Source organism: Rhinolophus sinicus, linkage group LG11, assembly GCF_036562045.2.
Source record: "Rhinolophus sinicus isolate RSC01 linkage group LG11, ASM3656204v1, whole genome shotgun sequence".
NCBI lineage: Eukaryota > Metazoa > Chordata > Mammalia > Chiroptera > Rhinolophidae > Rhinolophus > Rhinolophus sinicus.
Window position 1 is genome coordinate 28,944,190 of NC_133760.1, and position 23,197 is coordinate 28,967,386.

At 39.8% G+C, this 23,197-nt stretch overlaps 1 protein-coding gene across 8 annotated transcripts in view; it reads right to left on the reverse strand.

The window, feature by feature from the left end:
• The window catches only part of HYDIN (HYDIN axonemal central pair apparatus protein), a 288,791-nt gene that overhangs the window by 180,102 nt on the left and 85,492 nt on the right, over positions 1-23,197 (reverse strand). For all 8 annotated transcript variants that reach the window (XR_012490131.1, XR_002139687.2, XM_074314603.1 and 5 more), the window contains exons 11-15: positions 20,686-20,804; positions 15,858-16,081; positions 10,730-10,797; positions 3,805-4,040; positions 1,208-1,308 (exon numbers count right to left, since the gene is read on the reverse strand). Coding sequence is in view for 6 of the 8 variants with exons in the window: in XM_074314603.1 (XP_074170704.1) it covers positions 1,208-1,308; positions 3,805-4,040; positions 10,730-10,797; positions 15,858-16,081; positions 20,686-20,804 (748 nt within the window). In the remaining 2 variants the exon portion in view is untranslated. The remainder of the gene's footprint in view (positions 1-1,207; positions 1,309-3,804; positions 4,041-10,729; positions 10,798-15,857; positions 16,082-20,685; positions 20,805-23,197) is intronic.

The following is a 23,197-nucleotide window of genomic DNA, read 5'->3' on the forward strand; positions in this document are numbered from 1 at the left end:
CTGTGGCTCAGAGGGTTTGTAGTATTTGACTGGGGACCCAGAGCACACATGGTAGAAAACTCATAGCCTTTCAGGACCTTCCTTTTTTAAATTTTTTTAATTCAGATTTTCCTATTGATAGCTGCATGGAACACAGGCTGGAAAGCACCAGAATAAACCCACAGAGAAAAGAAATGCAAGACTAGACAAAAAGGCTACCTTGGGTACAGAGAGGACCAGATGAAAGACTTTGTGCTGTTTTTAAACAAACAAACACACAAACAAACAAACAAACAAAATCAGTAGGTCTTTAGAAGGAATACTAAGTAGATCATGGCAAGGCCTTGACCTTCAAGTTCTTTCAGGGCTGCTCTTCGGCTTCCTCCAAGCCCAGGACACACGAAATGGTGCCATTACAAGGGCCCCATCGAGCAGCATGTCTGCACCTTTTTGAAGGTGCACCTTCCTAAGATTCATGACAGACCTAAATTCTAGGAATTGATACATCATCAGATTTTCTCTATTTCCTTTCAATGGCATGTCCATATACCTACTCCAGAGTCCCAGATCGGGACACTTGTTTGCTTTGGGAAGAGTGTGGCCCATGATTTTATTGAGGATCCCTGTCATCATTGGGAGGTGACACACCATCCATGGAAAGACTGTAATTTGGTCAAGGAGGCAAATCAACAAAAAAATCCAGGATCTTAACCTGACCCCAGGGCCCTGTGCTGCCTTTGTTTAAAAAGGGAGAAGCTGGTGATGGTTCTGAAGAGTTTATATTGTTGGAAAAGAACCCATCTCAGGCCGCATTCCAGTTATAGTAAGTGTCCTGCTAAGTGGATCTCGCCTCACAGGACTGCGAGCACCACTCTTTCTGCTGCGTAACTCTGGAAGACTGTATTTAAAGGTAAAAAATAAAAAAACAGCAATGCCTCTTCCTGCTAAAATCTTTTTAGTTATATATGTGGAAAGTCAGGAAGTCAGAAATAGAGAGCATTCTTATTCTTAACACTGCAAAACACATCCCTTCTCTTATCTCCATCAAAGGTGCTTTGCTGTTTTAAAGCTTTGTCATCTGACTATCAGATTCAGCCTCCTTCCCTAGGAAACCAGAACAAACCAGAACAAAGTGTGAACAGGTTGCAGCAGCGGGCTGCCTTCTAGAGAGGCAGTTCCTGGAGGCTCAGGGGAGACTGGGGGAGAGGGAAGCAGGTGAGTGCCATACCTGGCTGTAATCAGGAGCGCCAGCACTTCTTCCCCGATGCCCTCCACGTCCACTACCAGAGCCAGCTCGTACTTCTGCACAGTGTTGGAGCATAAGGTCACCTGGAAAGAAAAAGGAGCAAGGCTGCCCTTCTGAAAGGCCAGCTCTCCCTCTGCTCAGGGGAGAAAGGAGCCAGGGGGACCCCCACATTATGACTGCAGCTTCTAAGCACGTCACTGTGGGATGTATGGCAGTTTACATTTTTAGTTGAACAAGTCACATTTTGGGGCCAGGGCAAGCTGAGTTTTTTCAAAGACCAGGTGAAAAACGAAATGGCGTTTAGTACAATAGGTCTGTTCATTTCTGAGGAGGTTGTATCAAAGAAGCCATATACCTGCATACGGGGAAAACATGACCCTGAAGAATGAGCAATATCAAACAACTATTAATTATTGCAATTTAAATTGTTTCCTATACCTCTGGGCTATATAAATTATGAAAATTCAATACACTGATAAAACGCTACAGCTAAATTTCTCTTGAGGCAAAATAAATGAAATAATCATGTCAATTCCAGAGAATGGCATAAGAAACCAACTATTTTTTTTTTTTAACCAAAATCTTGTCCCCCATCCCCACTCACCAATATTCATTATTAGAGCAAAAAAATAGGAAGCTCCAAAGAAAGTCCTACCCACGGGTAATATCTGGCCAGTATATTTCACGCTATGTTTTTATTTACTGTTGTGAAACATTATATTTAGGCTTTTGAAGCCTTGTTACAATTTTTAATTGCTTTCAAATGATCTGTACTGGAAGAGATACTTGTACATCTAGAAAACAGTTTCTGGCACAGGTTAAGGCTTTTCTATCTATAAATTATGTATCGGGCACTAATTAAAATTTTTTCGGGTTGCAAAGGGAATTATTGGATGCAAATTTGAGTCCACACCGACGTGGTTGGAGTGCAGATCATGAGGGAAAACTCAAGCTTGGAGAAATCTTTTCCAAATATAAAGAGAAAACAAAGTGAAGAAGTCATTGATTTGGAAAGAAAACATGTCAGATTTGGAGAGAAGCAGCTACCCCAGTGTGCAGAGATACTGAAAGCAACTCTAACCCTGGTTTATGTCCTGAGCTATGGTTAGAAGGCAGAAGAAAAAGTGGTTATGGAAGATGGCTGCTAGATAGATGCTATGTCTTCTAAAATCTTCCTGTACTATGTAGGAGAGGCCCCCCCAAAAAAGAAAAAGAAAGGTAGATAACATGTAGGCTGAGCATTACTAAGTGAAAAATAAATAAATTCATTGCAGCAGCACTTCTCCCTGGGAAAGTCTCAGTAAGCAACTGCTATGATTTGAATGGTTGTGCCCCCCTCCAAATTCATGTGTTGAAATCCTACCACCCACTGTGATGGTATCCAGAGGCATAGCCAATGGGAGGTGATGGGGTCATGATGGTGGAGCCCTCATGAACAGGATTAGTGCCCTTATAAAAGAGGGCCCACAGGAGCCTCCTCACCCCCTCTACCATGTGAGGACACACGGAGAAGTCAGCAGTGTGCAACCTGGAAGAGGGCCTTCACCAGAACCCAACCAAGCTGGCGCCCTGACCTTGGACTTTCTGCCGCCAGGTTGTAAGAAATAAATTTCTTCTGTGGTTTATATGCCACCCAGTCTCTGGTATTATGTAAGAGCAGCCCAAATGGACAGAGACAGCAACCCTGAGAAAGGATAACGATCTATGATGTTAAACCTCACTGGACCTGTGGAGAAGCCCTTGGAAGAGCTGAAAACCTCCATAAATACCCCTTAGGATGAGGGCATTCATGGTGAGACACTATGAAGTGTTTAAAACCAATTTGGAGGATAAAACTCTAACTAACTTAAATATTCACAGATAATGACTAAAGAGAAAGTCAAAGTCTTTATCCATTAAGTCTTATCTTTTTTCTTTCCCCCAAAAGATAAAATCATGTCAATTTAGCAGGCTTCAATATTGCTGGATCTGTTTGGAGAAGAAAAAGTGAGAGAGGATAGTGAAACCTTTCTCAGTTAGCCATGAAATAATTCTTCTGGAAGCACTGCAAAGCTATAAGCAAAGCATCACGCTGTGAACCTAAATAATAAGTGCTATTAGGAACATCACATCCACATTCACCATGAAGCCCAGATTCAGATTAAAAATCTGAATAAACTGAGTATCATCCATGGCACAAGGCTGGACCTTTACTGTATAAACGATTTGAGTCTGAAGGAAAGGGGGACCTAATTATCACTGAGTCCTTACATCCTTTTGCATTAGCACTGATGGGTGTATTATCTGTACAGAGCAGTGGTTTCACTAGACATCACTACATTCCACTGTTCTGGAGAAGGCAACATGTCTAGAGTGATGGACATCCACGGGAGCAGGGTCACGTCTTTTGCCCAATCTATCTGTATCTGGTTTCTTTGGCCACAGTGGTTTATTTCCTTATAGGCCCCCCTTCCCACGTGAATGAGAGGCACTCCTTGCCACTGACACTGGGCATACAGAGCAAACCCTCGGTGTGGTCCCAGGAGCTACGTGAGAGGTCAGCTACTTGGCTGTGTGTGCTGGGAGGCTGTACACTGTACCCTGATAGCAGCAAATCCTTGGGAGCGAATGGTGCCACAGTCGGGAGTGATGGTGAATTCCTTTGGTTTTGTTATGGGTACTTCATCCTTGCTCCAAGGTGGTCTTTTGTTGTCTGAATACTGCTCACTATTTGAAATGCTTTTACGGCCAATGCCATCCCCAGGGACACGCAGTTTGAAGGTCATGGGAACCAAGGAGGTATTATTGAGGGAACATATCAAGGTATGAGGAAACCCTGGAAAACAAAATATGAGGTGAGAAATAAAAGGCCCACAATAGTCTCCCTTTAACTTCAAGCTCCCCCAACACTGCCAAAACTCTTAAATTAACTGTCTATGCAATTCAGCACTCCTTGCTTAACAAAAACTCTCCCTGATATTATTTTCAATTGTAAATCAATAGACACATTTCAGGGTGGCTGGTTGGCTCAGTTGGTTAGAGCACAGTGCTCATAACACCAAGATTGCTGGTTCAATTTCCACATGGGCCAGTGAGCTGTGCCCTCCACAACTAGATTGAAAACAATGACTTGAGCTCGAGCTGATGGTTCCTGGAAAAACACACTGTTCCCCAATATTCCCCAATAAAAACTAAAAAAAAAAAAAAAAAAAGATACAACATATTATTTTTAAAAATAACAATAAAAAAATAAACATTTCATTCATTCACTCATTCATTCATTCAATGAATACTTATTATGCATTTACTATGCAGCAACAATAGACATAAAATCATCATCCAGGTCCCTCTCAAGAGGCAGACTCTATTATCAGTTTGCTGAGTAGTCTTCCAGAAGTATATTTCACATTTAATTTTTGCACAGAAATACAGATTTCCCCCCCCAAATAGAGTCATGTTTGTTCTTTCTATTTGCCAATGTATGACAGGAGAAGCCTGTGCAGTTTTGCCCGTTGTGTGACCCAGAGCCTGCTAAGAGGTTAAATAACTCATCCTGGACCTGTCTGAGGCTCATGCCCTCAGGGTCAATGACATAAAACCGAATAATAGCCTCTCCCAAGAGACTGCGATCTGCTTCTGAGCCAGCCAGAGACTAACACATTGGCTTTTTACCTCCCTTAGACAAAGCTGCGCTTTCATGTTATATCTAGCCCTCCTACATTCAGCTCAGTGAGACTCACGTTCCTTTCCTAAGAGATGTGGATCCTCCTTGCCTGGTAAGCAACAAACTGAGCTCTGATTTTGGAATCCCTAGGTGGCCAGTGTATCTGCTACCACTTTCAGAACAAGAATTATCTATAACGATAGGAGAACAAATATGCATATTTCTGCTGGATGCAAACACTACTCTTTCTACTTTGAACCCTATGCAATATTATACAACTGGTCTGGGAGTAACGACTGCAGTACTGCAGGGGGTATTTTGAGCCAATCTACTTCTCTCCCCATGTCGAAGCCTTTGTCTACACATTAGGACAGTAGAGGAAACACGTTCATGTCTCCTTTGTGATAACTGCACTTGCCAATCTACTTGGACGAGATTGTTAATGGAAGAAGAATTGTCTGACTAAGTGCACTTGAAGGATTATTCTTGGACATTCCAGAGGAACTGCTAGAAAGTCAGTTTCATAATCATGTAATTGTTACATTTGACTTTTCTGAACTAACCCAATATTGACTCTTGAAACTATTGATTCCTTACCCTTATTTTCAGACCATTTATGGAATAAACACTCTTCTAACGTAAGGTGCGCATAGAATGGAAGAAGAGCCTATAAAGATTCAGACGGGTTCTTTCAAACCATGGCTCAGACTACTTCCATGACGCTATTAGTTTTTCTGGGAATAAAGCCAATTATAACCACCTAGATAGAACAGCTTCTTGTACAACTACTTGTAGTATCCCATATTGCTTATCAAGAAGTCTAAAGGAAAAGGATACTGTGAAAGACTAAAGGGTCATTAATACGAATGTTACTCCTAGGTTTCTGGTTGCATCAAATCCTAATACTATTCAATGTAGAGTTTCCTCTGAATGCAAGTACTTTACAGTGCAGAGTACTCTATTCTCCCCTCTTTAGCATCTAGTGTATAAAAACCTAACAACTTTGTACCTTTTCTTTTGGAATAATTAACAATCTGCTTGTCCAGAATGCTTCAGAGTTTTACAAAGGCACTTTCATACATCTCCCAGTACTTAAATAATGATTTAAAAGACAATATTCTCAAGATATTTGATTCTCATTCAATATATATATTTTCATATTTATTGAAAGGACCTAGAAAGCCCCTAAGAAGACTTACAGAAACTAGGAGTAAAAGATTAGGCTGCAAGGGAAAAATGTCAATTCTAACAAAAGGTGGTACATTATTTAGAGCATGATCTCTCTACTAAAGAATGGACCCTACTTAAGGAGAGTATTAAATTGTTTCAGCAATACCCAAGACCAAAAATTAAATTACATTTCACAGATTCTTGGGGATACATGGGATATTTTAGACAATGGATTCCTAATTTTTCTGGTAAAATAAAAATCCTGGGGCCGTCCAGTGGCTCAGGTGGTTGGAGCTCCGTGCTCCTAACTCCAAAGGCTGACGGTTCGATTCTCACATATTGTCAAGAACAAACTCATCTACAAGTCCCAGAAGCCTTCCCTAAAAACTCACCCTCAGAAGCTCTCCCGTCTTTCAACCTCAAAAATGAGTACTCGGAAAAAATATACCAACAGTCTCCTTTCCAGGCTTCACTGACCCTGCAGTTAACTATGAAATGGACCTTTGGGTACAAACGTGCCCAAAGAAATAAATTATTGGCTGAAGACATGTAGAAAACCACTCTTACTGTAGAACTTAAATGAAACTTTGCTAATAAAATTTCCAGAAATGGATGACCTTCAGAAATCAATTGCTATTCTAAGCTAAGAACAAGCCTTCTTTACATAAAGTAGAAAGATCTGCCCAAGACTGATGGGATGAGATTTTGCTAGATGCCTGACATTACTGGTTCTCATACTTTCCTTTGCTTACTCCCATTCTTTATCATTTTGCCACATTCTTCTCTGTTTACTCCCTTAAGGTTATATCATTCTGAAATCTGCTGATACGTGTCCCTTACTGTTAGTGATCATTTGCTTGGGTGTAGGCTTTGCTCATGCCTGCTATGGTATTTCTGCCAACCTTTCTAAGATCTTTTTATGACATGACATGTAATCCTTGCCCTTGACTCCCAACTGTACACCCTCCTAAAGTCAATTTAAATACCTCTCCTTGAGTAAAATACTGCCAGTTCATACCTGGGCCACAGAAGTTTTTGTTTTGTTTTGTTTTATTTGTGTGGTGTTTATTTTTTGACACTTATGTTAATCCCAACATCTGTACCCACAAACACTAACTTCTTTGTCCAAATTATCCAATGGTCAAGTCCATTGAGTGCATGGAGACTTCCAGACTCCTTATTCTCATTCAACACATTTTTCTGCCTCCTGAAAAATAGTGAGTTTACAGACACTTACCCTGCCCCTTTTGGTCTGTCACCTGGACTATCAGTTTTATTTGGCCCATTTTATTCTTTATCAATCCGAGGATTTATCAAAGCCTCAGTGTTCCTCCAGGGACAACACAACTGCCTCTCAGATTCTACCCTCTGACTCCCTCATGCTACTGTAGCTTCAGTCACCCTAATTATTAGACACATCATCCTACACCCAATCCTACCATCAAAATCTTTATCGCCGCACTTTAAACATCTTAGATACCAACCAAGAATACTATTACCTCTCACCTACTTTATGGTATTCATTTATTTATTTTTTTAATCTTTTTTTTATTATATTAGTTGCAGGTGTACTTTATGGTATTTATAATATCCTAACATCATCAATCCCAGCAGACCCTGATGCCACATCTAGATCTTCATCTCCAAGCAAATAAATGCCATGTCTCCAACACTAACCTGTAACAGATACCTCTTCAGGAATGGGCCTTCATGCCAATATGGGAACAACATTACCAACTTTAGTTAGCTTAATGTACTCCCAAGCTCTATAACAGTCTCTGCAAACCTTGTTTAACTCTACACAATATGCCTGTCATCCTAAAATGACTAAAAAAATTCGTTCAATTCCTGACTTGCTCCTGGAACAGTTAGTTTCTCTTTTGCATTTGGAACTACATGTACCCCTATTGGTCTTTCATTCCTGAACCAAAAACATGTTTACTTTAACCTGCCTCATTAAAGGCCTACTTGCACATGTAGGGTAATAATTAGGAAGTTTCCAACCAGTCACTGTCCAAGGGACCATGTTTCTTTGTGATGGGAGGTCAATCTACCTGGAAAAATAATGACATTTTGTGTTGGAGTCATGTGGACTCTAGTTCCAACTTTGAGATTTGAAAGTATTATCATAAAATAATTTTGAAATAGTATCACAAAAGTATCCCTAACTTTGGCTGATACAGTGCAAAGTCCAGAAGCACAGCAAAATAGCTTGAATTAACTGACTCAAGTGGTTTTGAAAACCAAAATGCCCTAGACTTCCTATTGGCAAGCAAAAAAGGTATGTTTTTGTTAACATTTCCTGCTGCACTAGAGAAGATTGAGGAATCCATATCCAAATTAAAACAGAAGGCAACTTGGGTTTTGAAGATGGACTTAGGAGAGGTCAGTTTTCATATCTCAGATTTGGGGAACCTTGGGTTATGGCTCTGTAGTGTGTTCCAGCCTCTTGTCTAGCTGCTGTGTCATCAAATGGTTCAATTAGATATTATCCAAGAGAGGAAAAAGAAGCTGTTTCTAATTTTCACCTAAGCTAGTTACCAAAACTTCTAGCGGGACCAACTATTAGAAATACCGTGTTTCCCCGAAAATAAGATCTAGCTGCACCACCAGCTCTAATGCGTCTTTTGGAGCAAAACTTAATATAAGACCCGGTCTTATTTTACTATCATATAAGACCGGATTTATAATATAATATAATATAATATAATATAATATAATATAATATAATATAATATAATATAATATAACATAACATAATATAATACCAGGTCTGATATTAATTTTTGCTCCAAAAGACGCATTAGAGCTGATGGTGCAGCTAGGTCTTATTTTCGGGGAAACACGGTAGCTGTTGGCTTACCATCAGTATAGCATTTACATTAACATTGCAGAGCTGAGAAATAGAGCAGATTCTGGACAATGAACCAGTGTGAGATTTCTTGGAGGAACTGATTAGAGGTGCTTATTTGTACTCTGTTTTCTCCCTGCAGGGCAATATGATATAGGGGACATCTTCCAAGTGTCCTTGTGCTGGACTTTGTATTTAAATGCCTGTGGAAGGATGCGCTGCTGGGATGCATCAATTGCCCAGAGCTCTCTGTGGACTCAGTTTGAACTGTTTGGAGGATGACCGCGTAGGTCTGGGTATACTAATTTGCTTCTTATTGTGCATCTGGCACAATTACCCTTGAAAGAGTATGCCTCTTAGTTGGCCACCAGACGATTTTCAAATTGTAGGTCACTTTTATTTTCCTTCAAGAGTCTATCACTCAAACATGCCCTACAAAATTACAAAAATCTCTCCAGCCATTTTTATATTCTATGGTAACAAACGTTCAACTTCATTTACATAGATTTTTCCTATAGTATGTACCTTACCCAATATAACGTAGATGGGGGTACATTGTATAAACAAACACGTTCTGAATAAATAAAACTGTCATAACCCCCAAATGTTAAAGCAACTGATAAAGGCATTATTAATCAGCTTTTCCTAAAGAACGATTTCTCCCCAAGAAGATAGGCCTACTTGAAGCAAAAGAACTGAAAGTCAAAATGGGAGGCACTAGTGCAAAACAGAAAGGATTGTGGAACATGGCCTTAGACTAGTGGTTTTCAACTATTATTATTATTATTATTATCTCCTAAAAAGAACCATTGTGTAAATTAATTTTCAGTCCAATCAAATCAATTATATTTAATTATGATTTAAATTTGATTTGATTTCTCCCTAATGAGAAAAATTAAATACTAAGGAATGAAATTCAGTTGGGTAGAACTGAATTTCAGAGGCTCACAAGCCACTGTCATATCTAAGTGTGTTTTTTTCCCCAACCTCCAAGAACCAATTTTCAACTCTTCAGGGGCAATATCACTCGTGTTGACAGTACATGATTTAAATAGATCGCAATTGAAATACTAATTCTGTCATCGCTGTGTGACTTCAGGAAGTTATTTAACTGTTCAGAGCTCAGTTCTTCCATCTCTAAGATGGGGATCCAATCGCTTCTCGGCCTTTTGGCTAAGATCAAGTGTAAGATGGGGATCCAAAATAGTGCCTCCCCATAGGATTGCTCAAAGGTTTAAATGTAGTGCTGCATGTAATTCACCTAGCAGTGATTGGAATATATAGAAAGAAGCATAAAATGGGAACTTTTGCTGCTACTGTTGTTATAATTTTTATTATTGGGGAAGCTTAGATGGGAGAAAATGACTCAGAGAAGTAACTAAGTGAGAAGACAACACAAAACTATAACAGAAGAGTCTTCCGCTTGGAGGGATAAGACACCTGAATCAAACCACCGCTGAGTTCGCTTGAAATTCGAGAGCATCTCTGTGGAAAGGCTGCTGTGCAGCCAGACCGGTAAACCAGAATCTGCATATAAATAGGATGTTCATAATATCCAGACAGTGGAATGAAGCATAAGGCTCTCTGTTGTCTCCCTGCCGGGAGAGGGGGACAGCCAGGGCCTGACAGCTATTAGTGCCCAGGACACAATAACAACTTTCACACGGAAACTAGGAAATGGCACGGAAATGCCACTGCTGCAGAAGAAGAAAAATTCTAGACCCTCTTAGCTATTACCCATAAAAAATGGTAAGAAATATTCTTTGTAAACTTTCCTTCTCCCATGTGGAGAGAAACATAATTCTTCTCAGTTTCTAGTTTAAAATGGAAAAGTACTCACCAAAGGAAACGTCACCAAAGTGCAGAGCAGGAACATTAAAATGGAAGGTGGGTCCAATGACGCAGCCTCTGGAAATAGGAGTACAAGCAGGGAGATGGGGAGAGAATCCAGTGAGCGCAGGCTAACAATCAGGAACTGGGGAGAGGGTAAGTACTGAAAACCGTAACTTGGCATTAAATCAATTATAAGATCTGGGTCTTGGAAAAACAGCAAGAGATGATGGTCTACCGCCGTGGTTCTTAAAATTCTTTTCCAGCTCTCAAACCATTGGGTTTCAGCAAATGATACTGTGGTTAACGTATCACCACATTCTTACCAACGATGAGGCACAGCAGACCCATCACCAAACTAACAGCACAAAATGTTAGTGTGGATGAGACACATACCACGAAAAGTTGTTAACTCAGGCAACAAAGAAACATGCGTCTAAGCATATAATAAACATCAAAGACCATCAATGATACCAGCATTCCTTGTCCCACACGCTCATAAAACTGTTGTGAGCCAGTTCCTACCACCTACTGGCTGTGACCCTGGCCAGTTAAGTTACCTCTATAGGTTTTAGTTTCTTGGCCTCGGGTATCAAAGGGAGGACTGGAATAGGTGACCTTTAAGAACACTCTACTCTAAATGTTGGTCTATTTCTCTCTCAGTGCATCCCTTAGAGGGATGCTCTAGTTTAAAATAAATACAGGCAAACTTCAGAGATATTGCAGATTTGGCTCCAGACCATGGCGATGAAGCAAGTATCACCATAAAGCAAATCGTAATTTTTTTTTTTTTTTTTTTTTTAGCGCGAGGTGGGGCATAGATGACTCTCAGGCCAGGAGCCAGCTGGCACAGCCCCAGCGGACCTCTTTCTTCTCCACCTTTTTTTTTTTTAATTTTATTTTTTTTATTGGGAAAGGGGAACAGGACTTTATTGGGGAACAGTGTGTACTTCCAGGACTTTTTTCCAAGTCAAGTTGTCCTTTCAATCTTAGTTGTGGAGGGTGCAGCTCAGCTCCAGGTCCAGTTGCCATTGCTAGTTACAGGGGGCGCAGCCCACCATCCCTTGCGGGAGTCGAACTGGCAACCTTGTGGTTGAGAAGATGCACTCCAACCAACTGAGCCATCCGGGAGGCAGCTCAGCTCAAGGTGCTGTGTTCAATCTTAATTGCAGGGGACGCTGCCCACCATCCTTTGCAGGACTCGAGGAATTGAACTGGCAACCTTGTGGTTGAGAGCCCACTGGCCCATGTGGGAATCGAACTGGCAGCCTTCGGAGTTAGGAGCATGGAGCTCTAACCACCTGAGACTCAGGGCCGGCCAAATCATAATCTTTTTGTTGGTGGACGGTCTTGCCTTCAGTTTGTAAAAACAACAACCACCACCACACATCCGTGAAGCACAATAAAGTGAAGCTGAATAAAATGAGGGATGCCTGTAATACAGAGATCTGACAGCTTCTAGCTGTGCCAAGTGTTTAAATGTCGTAGACACCACTGATACCAGAAAGCACACTAAGCATACATCTTATTCACCCAGCTCCAGATATTGGTGATGTAGGCGTGTCACACCAGGCTGAACGCATTGCTCACTTTTACTTCTGGCCGCTACAGATCTGACCATGATGTCGTGAGAGGCTGCTGCAAGCCTGGGAGGAGCGATGACTGCAGAGACTCAATGCAGCAGTTTCAGCTCAAAAAGTCTTTCTCTGGACCACCTATTCTATTTCATGCTAATAACCCAACGTGGTTTCAAAAGGGGTGTTTGGTACTCAGCAAGGAATTAGGATCCCGCTGAGAGTGAAGTCAAACAAGCCTACAGGTTAGATACTTGAACTGGTAAAAGAAGTTTGGGTTGGGGCAAAGTAACAAACAGATCAAAAGTGTCTGAAATGTACAAAAGGCAAAGGAAAGTAAGAAAGAAGCTCACAGATTTGCACAAAGCAGTCACTTAACCAGTACAGAAATGGAAAGAACCAGAGTTAAACCACATTTGTTCACAGGCACATACAACTAAGGGAATGACAGCTGAATACCATCTTTGATACAGTCACATTCATTCCAACAGGGATTCTGAATATTAGGACAGTTTCTGTACCCTCCATCAAGGCAGTGGGCTGTTAAAATGATAATTTTGAAGACTAAGAGTTAGACTGATTGAATTATTACGATATGTTAAGTGAAGCATTTCAAATATAAACTATATGGTGAAAACTTTATAAAATTATGTAAAAATAGGAGGGAAGAAAACTGCTCATGCTTAATTTTAAAACCACATTCATTTTACAGTGTTGTTTATCCAACCACTTAAAAGACTGTGTCATGTAGTTGGAGGAGTAATAAAAACAGCAAAAGTATGATAATTGTTCTGATCTTTCAAGGCATCTTAGCCAAAATTATGTAGTATTGAGGAAAGAGGAGTACCTGACAATAAAAGAATAAGAAGCAAAACTCCAGAATCTACAATACCACCTTTACAGAGATTTCTTGGACCACAAGGCCCAAGAAGGTGTTCCTGGAGAAATCATATGTCAACATTAATGTGTGGAGCTGGGAATACATAATATATTAAACATGTATTTCACCCTTTATCATTAGGCATTTATTCATAACACCAGATAGTTACCAAGTTTTCAAAATTACTGTTCATGGTTTGAAGAGCTAGAACACTTTTGGACACATGCAATTTAGACAAGAATATTTCTCTTAGCAATTTGTGATTAGATTTGGGATGAACATAAACATTCTTTCCACAGTCAGGTTTTCCTTCCCTTCGAAAGAATAAACATCCAAAATAAGAAAGTGGCATGGGATTTTGGGTGAATGGTAATGTCCAGAAGATAAAGCAAGAGACAACCTCCACAGAGCACCTGGAGTAGTAACTAGTCCACGTTCACTTGTGAGTAGGTTCCTGGGAGAGTTTATGAAACAAATACACATTTCTTCCTAAATAGAGTAGCAATGTGTGTGTATTGATAGTTAGATACAGTGTTAATTATTAGGCTGAATTTAAAAAGGGGTATGGCCAGATTAATTGGGATGAACTTTCTAATTCAGCTTGAAGGACAGTTAGCCTGTCTTGGCCAGCATTTTGCTTTGTCTTTGTCCACATGAAAAGTAAAATTGTGGTTCTTTAACATCCTATACTTTCTTACCTACAGATAGGGCCGCTGTTCTTCTTATCTTAAATGTTTACAAGAGCAGAGCTTGAAGGTTTCATCTTCCCCACTTCTGTATGGAGGCCTGTGTACGATGCTCGATGTTGTGGAGGGTACTTGTGATTCTGAACAATACTTACTGATGCCAAGAAGTCAGAAAGCCTTGACTCAGCTGGGGGCTTTTAATAGCTAATGTGATGGAGATTATCGAGGGCCCTTGAGGGACCAGATAATCTCTGAATGGGAGATAAAGGTTGCATTTGCAGGTTTGTTCTTCCCGCTTATCCAGATAACCATTTCCACTGCTTGTCATGAGATAAGAATTGTTGTAGAGGTGAGAGGTGAGTTGACATTCATAACATGAAAAAGTATTCCTGTCTTTCTCATAGTAAGGACATACCTGAAGGATGTCAGTGATGGGCCAGTTAACCACGGTGCATCTACTTGAAGAGTCAATGTTACTCAAACATCTGGAAAGCAACGTTGATTTTTTTCTATTATCACGAACACAGATGTATTATGGAAGAGAACATAAATGGCTTGTGAATGTTTCAGATAAGTCTTCAGACTTAAAGCTTATGACTGTAGCAGGCTGTCGTGGCCATGCCACAGAACCCCTGAGGCGTATGCCTGTTCATTCTCCTTACTTGTTAGGGGTTGTATTCGTTTTCTAGGACTGCCACAACAAAGTGCCAGAGACAAAGTGGCTTCAATAACAGAAATTCATTGCCGCCCAGTTCTGCAGGCTAATAGTCCAAGATCAATGTGTTGACAGGATTGGTTTCTTCTGAGAACCTCCCTGGCTTGTAAATGGCCATCTTCCTTCTAAGTCTTCACATGGTCTTTTCCTATTTGTGCGTTTGTCCTAATGTCCTCTTGTTATAAAGTCATATTGGATTAGGACCCATCCATAAGACCTCATTTTACCTTAATTGCTTCTTTGAAAGTCCTATCTCCAATGCAGTCACATTCTTAGGTACTGGGTATTAGGACTTCAACATATGAATTGGGAGGATGAAATTCACCCCATAATAGGGATACTTAGGTGGAAGAATTCAGAAGGAAAAAAAAAAAAAAGAATTCAGAAGAAATAGTTATGACACTTGAGCTGGTCTTGAGATTTTAAATTTGCAGTAGATATCATAAGATCAGTAAGTTTTCCTATAATCCTTCAGGCCATATGTGTCTGTCTCTTTTCTATGTTATCTCCAGACTCTGAAGGAGACCTCAGTTGTAGATGGAGGGAGGTCCTGCTTGCAGTAACCATCATGAGAGGGTCTGCCATGGTAATTAACAACCTATTGCTGTGGGAATCCAAATGGAATCTGCAGTACGTTCTGAAGATGTGGTTTTTATAAGCACCAGGAACCAAAGTTATAGATCTTTCCAATGGATTGGTCACAGAGAACTTTTTAAAACCGAGGACAAGCTCTGTTATTAATAACATTCAATTATCACAAGCAGCTGGAGAAGACATCAAAAGACTTTTAGCACAAAAGCTGCAAGTGTCTAGCCTTTGCTGACTGACAGTCTAAGTAGACTCTTTTACAAGACCTGCAGGCATCATAGGTAAGAGCATTTACAAATTTTCCTTAAAATAAAAATGAAAGATGAAGTCTTAACAAAACTGTGAGAATAGTTAAGGAGACGATTTTACACAGGTATTAATAACTTATTTTCCCTAAACATCTTAAAACAGAGAGAGCACCTAGAAAGTAATTTCATGAGTAAGCGCTTGTTTTATAAGGTTATAGCTTACAGAAAAACTAGATCCCAAAATAGCATCTGTACCCACGCTACACTGAGTTAAACATGTTTAGTAGGGAAACACTGGTAGAAATTTAGAACACCCCGTTATGTTGACGTGTTCATATCAACAAAGATAGTTATGACTATCCAAAGATATGCTCTAGTTATGAAGTTTAAGAAAGCAGGAGGTAAAAACTTCAGTTAGTGCTCACATAAGTTAGAGATGTATCTTACCTAATGGTCAGTTTCACAGGCTCAGGTGACCCATTGACACTGACCAGGAACTCTTCTTCGAAGTGCCCCAGGATGGCGGAACTGAAGGAAATCTGGACAGCCTGGACTCCGCTTGGTTCAATGATGCCTTCCTTGGGACTGAAAACAAAGCAGGCCCCCAAAGCCGAAGTTGGAGGGATCACGTTGAAGAGGGCATCAATGCTGCCTTTGTTGAATAGTATTGCCTGTATCAATCAAAAGCAGACAATGGGCCTCTGATTGACTTTCAGATAAGCATGTGGCTGTATTGTTTAATAGCAACACAGACACAGCGACAGGAATTAGAACCAAAGAAAAACTCCAGGGCAGAAATGAAGAGTCTTCTCTCTTGAACGTTTGAAGACAGGAGTCCCAAGCCAGAAAGTCATTTTGTATTTCTGTCTCCTCTTTAAAATGGAGTTAGTCACGTATATTATACTCACGCTATAAACACTGACAATCATAATCACGGCTGCTGAAGAAGAGCCTTAAAAGACGGTGTTTTGACACATTCTACAAAGTAACCAAGGGAGGCAGGTATTGCTCTCGCATGCGTGAGAAGGCTGAGATTAGGTGGCATACTGAAAAATAGAAAGCAAGTCAGAATAGAGGGGCAAGAACTACCTAAGCCTATGTTTATATTGCAGCTTGAAGACTATAAATGTGACATCATTGTAGATGCCAGATTCTTAGTTGTGGTATTAGATTTCACCCTATTGGAATATTTTCAACTCAAACTCTATTGGCTAGATAACTATTTGGGGATGCTATGCAGGCAGTTGTTTTACTATAGAAAAGTTTTATTCCTATAAACTAGCGATCTGCAGCCATGCCACTGCCCACGTTTGACTGCACACTGGGTAGGTATGTACGTGTCAAAAGCTCGTGCCAGGCACTCAGCGTTCTCTCCTGCTGGCTCAGGCTCCCATTCATGCTCCCACCTCCCACAGTTCCTCTCTGTGAACCTGTACTAGCCACACAGTTCTATTCCTGCACTTCTGAGACACAATCTCTCTCCCTTGACAATGCTTACACCTGAACAGGTGAACAACTCATCCTCTCTTTTTATGTAGGAACTGACCTCAACCTACACTCAAGGCATTGGAGGAAAGAGCCCAGGAGATCATGAAGAAACGTCCAGAAAGGTACGTGGGGCATGTTAAGAACCTAGAAGCCAAGGGAGGAAAATTTCCAGAAAGGGTCGAACGTGGTTGAATGAGAAAATGTTACGGTTTTTTATTTTTAACTAAAGGTTATCCTGCCCTTGAAGAAGAATGTAATTCCGATGGAATGTGATTGCAGAATCCAGAGTACAAATGAGTGCGTGCAGAGGAAATAGTGGTTGACTATTCTAGATTCTGTTTTGAGAAGATTAGTAGTGAAAAGTGAGAATGGGGGTGGCAGAGCTGTGGGAAGGTATGGTAGGAGACCTAATATATTTACATTAAATGAGATAATGCATACTCAGTGCCTAGCCTAGATGTTTATGTTGTTGTAATAAAAGAAGCAGGATAGGTACCCAGGAGAATGGGGCTGGGTGGATACAGGGGGGCCCACCAGCTCAGGTTGTCTCTGGAGAAGCAGAGAAGGAATCAGGAGCATATGTAGAACAGAATCAGGGGCTCTTGCAGAGAAAGACAACCACTTCTGCCAAGAGAAGATGGACAATGCACCAAAATAGATACATAACTAATTGCTACTTGATATTTTATTCATCTTTTTACATTTATTTCCCATCTCCCTCTCTCTGTTTTAAGTTCCCTGATCATAGGAATCAGGCTTCACCCTTCATTCCTTTGAAAGAGACCATGTAGAAAGTGATTATGACCGGGGACTCAGAAGCCAAAGGTATGGATTCAAATCCCAGCTTTGCCACCAACTTACTAGCTGTGTGGCCTTGGGAAACCTGCTTAGCTTCTCTGTGCCCATTTCCCCATCTGTAAAATGTAAGTAACGTACTACTAACTTCTCAGATTGTTGTGAAGATGATATTTATTAACTTATGTATCTTTTAGCATAGTGCCTGGCAAAGAGTGCTTAAATGACAGTGATTGCTATTTATAGCCCTGATGCTAAGCGACTGGGTTTAAAATTTACCTGTGCTTAAGAAGCAACTGACATGCACTAGTGGTAACTCAAAGGCAACTCAAAGTGTTAGTGGTGACCTGAAGGATGCTTGTTCTTCTCTCTGAGAAGATGGATGGATTCTTTTTATTTTTTGGTTAACACCAGTGTTTTTTACCCAGATGTTCTGTAAGGTACCAGCCCCTCCATGGGCATGTCATTCTCCCCTGACAAAGCAGCACCTCCTTATGTATACAGAATCCACTAAATTGTTTGGGACAGAATTCTGAGACCTTTTGATTACCGGTGATACCCTTACCCTTGCAGTCCAACTCCTCGGAGAGAAGAAACTTTATGAGAATTTGCCCCTGTCATTTGTTTTCCTTCTAATTACATTGGGGGACAGTGTATACTCTTGGGGTTCTGATTTATTCCTTATGGATCTGCTAAGCTCAGCAATGACTAAGGGCAGTAGGTAGTTATTCAAATTTGTCTCAAAGAGGTAACGTAATAAATTGAAAGAGAGATGCAATGAGGCATCAGCATTAAATATGCAGAGAGTGCAAAACATCCCCATAAGAAGCACCTTACCATGTCCTTCTCTGCCACGGCACAGCTCCCAAAACTGTCCAGTCTGATGCAGCACCTCATCTAACACTTATTTAGCTGGCTGTGCTTTGCTTTACTGTTCAAATCTGGGAGGGTGAGAAGTGGTGACCTAAAGTACACTTCTATTACATCTGTAAGAAATTATTACATTCAGGGAAACTCTATCCATTTTGCCTCAGAACTAAAGGTCCTTTTGTGATGTGGCATCCTTCAGACACAGTCTGTAAGATGCAAGGGAAATTCACACTGGATACATTAGACAGAATATCAATTTGCTAAGAACTATTGTACCTTTGGCTTTTCCTCCCTAAGTGCCCATTTTTCCCCCCAAAATGCAGTACAGGACATTGCAACAGAATAGCTGTGCCACTTTTCTTTTTGTGACAGTCATGTTACTGATTTCTCTATTTAAATTGTGCTCTTATGTATATGCCATCTCATCATGACGTTAACATCTCTGTTTACCTTTCACATCATCCCATTTCGGCTACAGTTACTCTAGTGAGGATGGGCACAAATGACACTGCAGAAAGCTCTCAACAGCAATCAGGCATTTACTGCACATGCCAGGTTAGGCTGGGCCAAGGGCTGAGTTGGTGGTAGGCTAGATTTGCCGATGGTGACAGCCTAAGGTACTGAAAAGCCAGCAAAGGGTCTTCTCTTCCCACAAGACATAGAGCCCTGCTAACCCAGTGCTCCCTAACATTTACAAGCTGTGTGACCTTGCCACGTTACTTAACAAATGTGGCATAGTCAGGTTTGCTGTTCAACTGAGCCCATATCCTCTTCTTCCTGTGCTTACAGCTGAACTACATTTCCCAGCTACCCTTGCAGTTATGGACAGCTAATGGGATGCAAAGGAAAGTGATACAAGCCACTTCTAGTGCTACCTCCTATAAAAATCTCTCATGTGCAACCCTCCATGCTCTTTCTCCTTCTGCCAGTGTGATACATATAAGACTGCAATCTTGCAGGTCACGTGATAGGGGTGGCAGAGACGTGAGATGGAAGGAGCCAGAGTTCCTCATTCTCTGCTGGAGGAGAGCCATCTGCTGATTAGCAACAAAATATCACCTCTTATCATGTTTGAGAGAATATATATTTTTATTTGTTTGTTACACAATCGAGCATTAATTACCTTACCTAGTAAAACTTCTGAAGCCTCAACTTCCTCAGCTATAAAATGGGTGTAGTCATTGCACCTACTCCATAGGGGTTTTGTAAGGACTAAATGAACGAATGCACGTGTGCTCAACATGCATGATGGGTGATGTAGGCTGAATTAACCCCTACCTGCCTCATATTTCTTCTCTGTAAAGTAGGTACAATAAAACCTACCTTTCACGGTTTTGCAAGGATTAGAAACTATACACATATACATAGATGGGCACACATAACAAAGCATGGAACCTGACACCTATTTGTCCCTCATTAAATAACTGCTTTTATTATTACCTCTATAAAAACATAACCATTTACAATTTAGGAATCTTTCTAATATAAAGTTTCAATGATTATAGTTTGAAAGTGTGAAAAAGTGTCCTAGATATCAATTTAGTGATGAGGTGGTACTGAAGTAACTGTGATCCTTACGAACCCATGAGTACATCTTGTAAAAGGATCATTTTCTCTTTAATTGGAAAGACAAAGCAGGGAGGTCACTTCCAGAAAGCACAATGACTGGTTTTCAAATAATTGGTTTTAGACTAGTACATTTAGAGAAAATTCTTAGGTGTGAAAACAGCTACCCCCATTAGCACATTCTGGAAAATGTAAAAGGTTCTCTATCCTCTGATATAGGGTTTATGTTGTCAGAGAAAAAGCATTAAACAGATGGGGAGATGTATTTATGGAGTTCCCCTTTACAATCTACAAAAAGATGAAGATAGAACCAATTAAATTATGGCTGTGGTGCTTTTAGTCAAGTTAGAGGGGGCTGAAAACGATGGATAAAGTTGCTCCACTCAATAAGAGTAGGAGCGAAGAGAAACAGTCAGATCACTGTGGTGCATGAATAAGTCTGAGCAATGGCAATGGATACAATTGCACAAATTTTCTATCAATAAAAACACACACAAAAGAAAACCAAAAAAAGCCAAGTACTGTTTGAGTCTCAGCGAACAATTCTAGTGCTTACCTCATAACAATGTACAGATCCAACAAAAACTTTTCCAATATCCAGCAATTCAAAGTTGAAGTGAATCTTTGGTCCCATTCCTTCCCCTTTGATTCGGAGGGGAAGACGGATTTCTCGGCCTATAAAAACAATTCAAATTTTACTACCCAAGTGATGCTTTATTATCCCAAATTATCCACAACTTGTTACCAGTGCACTCAAGATTATTGCACCAATTCCGTACGTGGAACTGAGGGAACTGCAATTTAACCAATGCTGAAGATTTAGCTTATTTTTAAGATACAGGTATGCTATTTGTTTCTTACTTAGAAAATAGCTTATGAGTATGTTGCAACTTAGACTGACATTTTAGCAGAAGAAAAAAACATTTAAAAAAAATTTTTAACCCAATCTTATCTGTATCTTCAGGTTTCTTATAAAGGAAAGTAATTTCTCCACATCAGAGAAAACTGACCACTGATTGATGTTCCTCGTAAAATGAGTCACCGTGGGGCTCCAAGGGACGTTGCTCACATTGATCTTCCCTAGATTTAGGAAAAGGCATGGTTTTAAGGGATCTGAGTCTGGGAGTCTTACCTGATCCTTACTTTGCAGTTCCTTTCACACACAGGTAATGGAATCCACTAAACAATATCCTTTATTACACATCCACAATGGACCCAGGGTCGACACAGGGCACAAACCTTTAAAGTACTAACTGGTCTTGTTTCCTTTTTAAAAATGGGTAACCATGATCATTATAAAAATATTATAAAGAAAGTGGAAATTCTCTCATAATTCCTCCACCCAAAGATAACTATTGCTAGCATTTTGGTGCTGATGTTTCCATGCTTAATCATATTTAAATACTGTTAATGTAAAATGAGAGCATATGCTGTATTATTTTATAACCTGCTTTTTTTAACTTAACAATTGGGAACATTTTTACATATCATCACCTAATGAAGAGGTAAGTATCTTTAACCAGTCCCTCTTATTGGATATTTAAGTGGTTTTCAACTTTTCACTATAACAAATTATAATGTAACTAACTAATACCCTTGAACACATTTATGAACAATTTTCCTATATTCTCTTTAAGCACTTTGAAGATATCATTCTATTGCTTCTTATCTCCCACCGTTTCTGTTGAGAACTCAGCTTATAGTCTTACTGCTCATTTGAGGTAGTATGTCTTTTCCTCTGCCTTTAAGATTTCCTTCTTGTCTTTGGTTTTCAGCAGTTTTACTATAACGTTCCCAGGTATGGTTTGCATTTATCCTTCTTGTGGTTTGTGGCACTTCTTGAGTCTGTGGATGTATGCCTTTCATCAGTGTTTGGAAATTTTTTAGTCATTATCTCTTCAAATATTGCTTATGCTCCATTTTCTTACTTCTTTCCTTCTATACATAGATAACACGAGAAACACATTTATAATATATTATATAATGTATATATTTATAATATATACACAGATAATATATATTCTACATTATTAATATGTATAATAGAATATACATAATACATATTAAGGAAATTACTTTCCTTTATAAAAAACCTATATATCTCTTTTTTGCCACATTCCACTTGGTTTTTATGCTCTAATCTGTATTTTGTCTCTCCATGCTTTAGTGTGGATATTTCCTTTTGATTTATTTAATTTCCAGTTTACAGAATTTATCTCTGGCTATACCTAATAGGCTATTAAATTCATCTACTAAATTTTTAATTTGTCATTATAATTTTTCAGTTCTAGACTTTCCATTAGATTTTTTTGTAGTTTCCAGGCCTCTGCTCAATTAATTTTGTCTTTAATAAGAACATTTTAAAAATCTGTGTCTGATAATTCTATTATCTGGCCCCCCATGGGTTTGTTTCAATTGTTTATCATGACGTTCTATCAGCTTGTGTTACCTCCTTATATGCTTGGTTATTTCGATTGAGTCTTATCTCTGTATATAATAAACTATAGAGATAACTTGAAGCCCTAAAATGTTATCTTCCTCCAGCTTCTGGCTGGTGACTAGGGGGCATTAGCAATCCCAGATGACCTAATCCAACCATTACAGCTTAGATTCTGTGAGAGAATTCAGCCCTGCAGCAAATCATTTGAGTGACTATTTTCTCACTTCTCCCAAGAAGGGTATGTAGCTAGTACCATCCTAGATATAAAGAAAAGAAGTTAATTCCTCATATACAATAGATGCCTTAGAACATTAGGGATTAATTACCTCTTAGAACCCTTTGGAGAATGGTCTTAATCAAATAAATACTTGAAAACTGATTCAAAGCTGAGCATCAGTCCTTGTGAGAGCTGGTCCACTTCCAGTTGCCGCTTCACAGGGTCCCACCCTCAAGCCTGTGGGATTACCAGGGCCCTTTCTCCTTGGGTATCCCGTTAGCTCCTATGTTTTCTTCATTAACTCTACTTCACTTTTCAGCCTCTCTGCTGTATCTATTTAAAAAGTCAGTATCACTAAGAATAAAGAGGTCCCCCTAAAAGTCTAATTGTCGGTTTTTTCTTCTCCTGGAT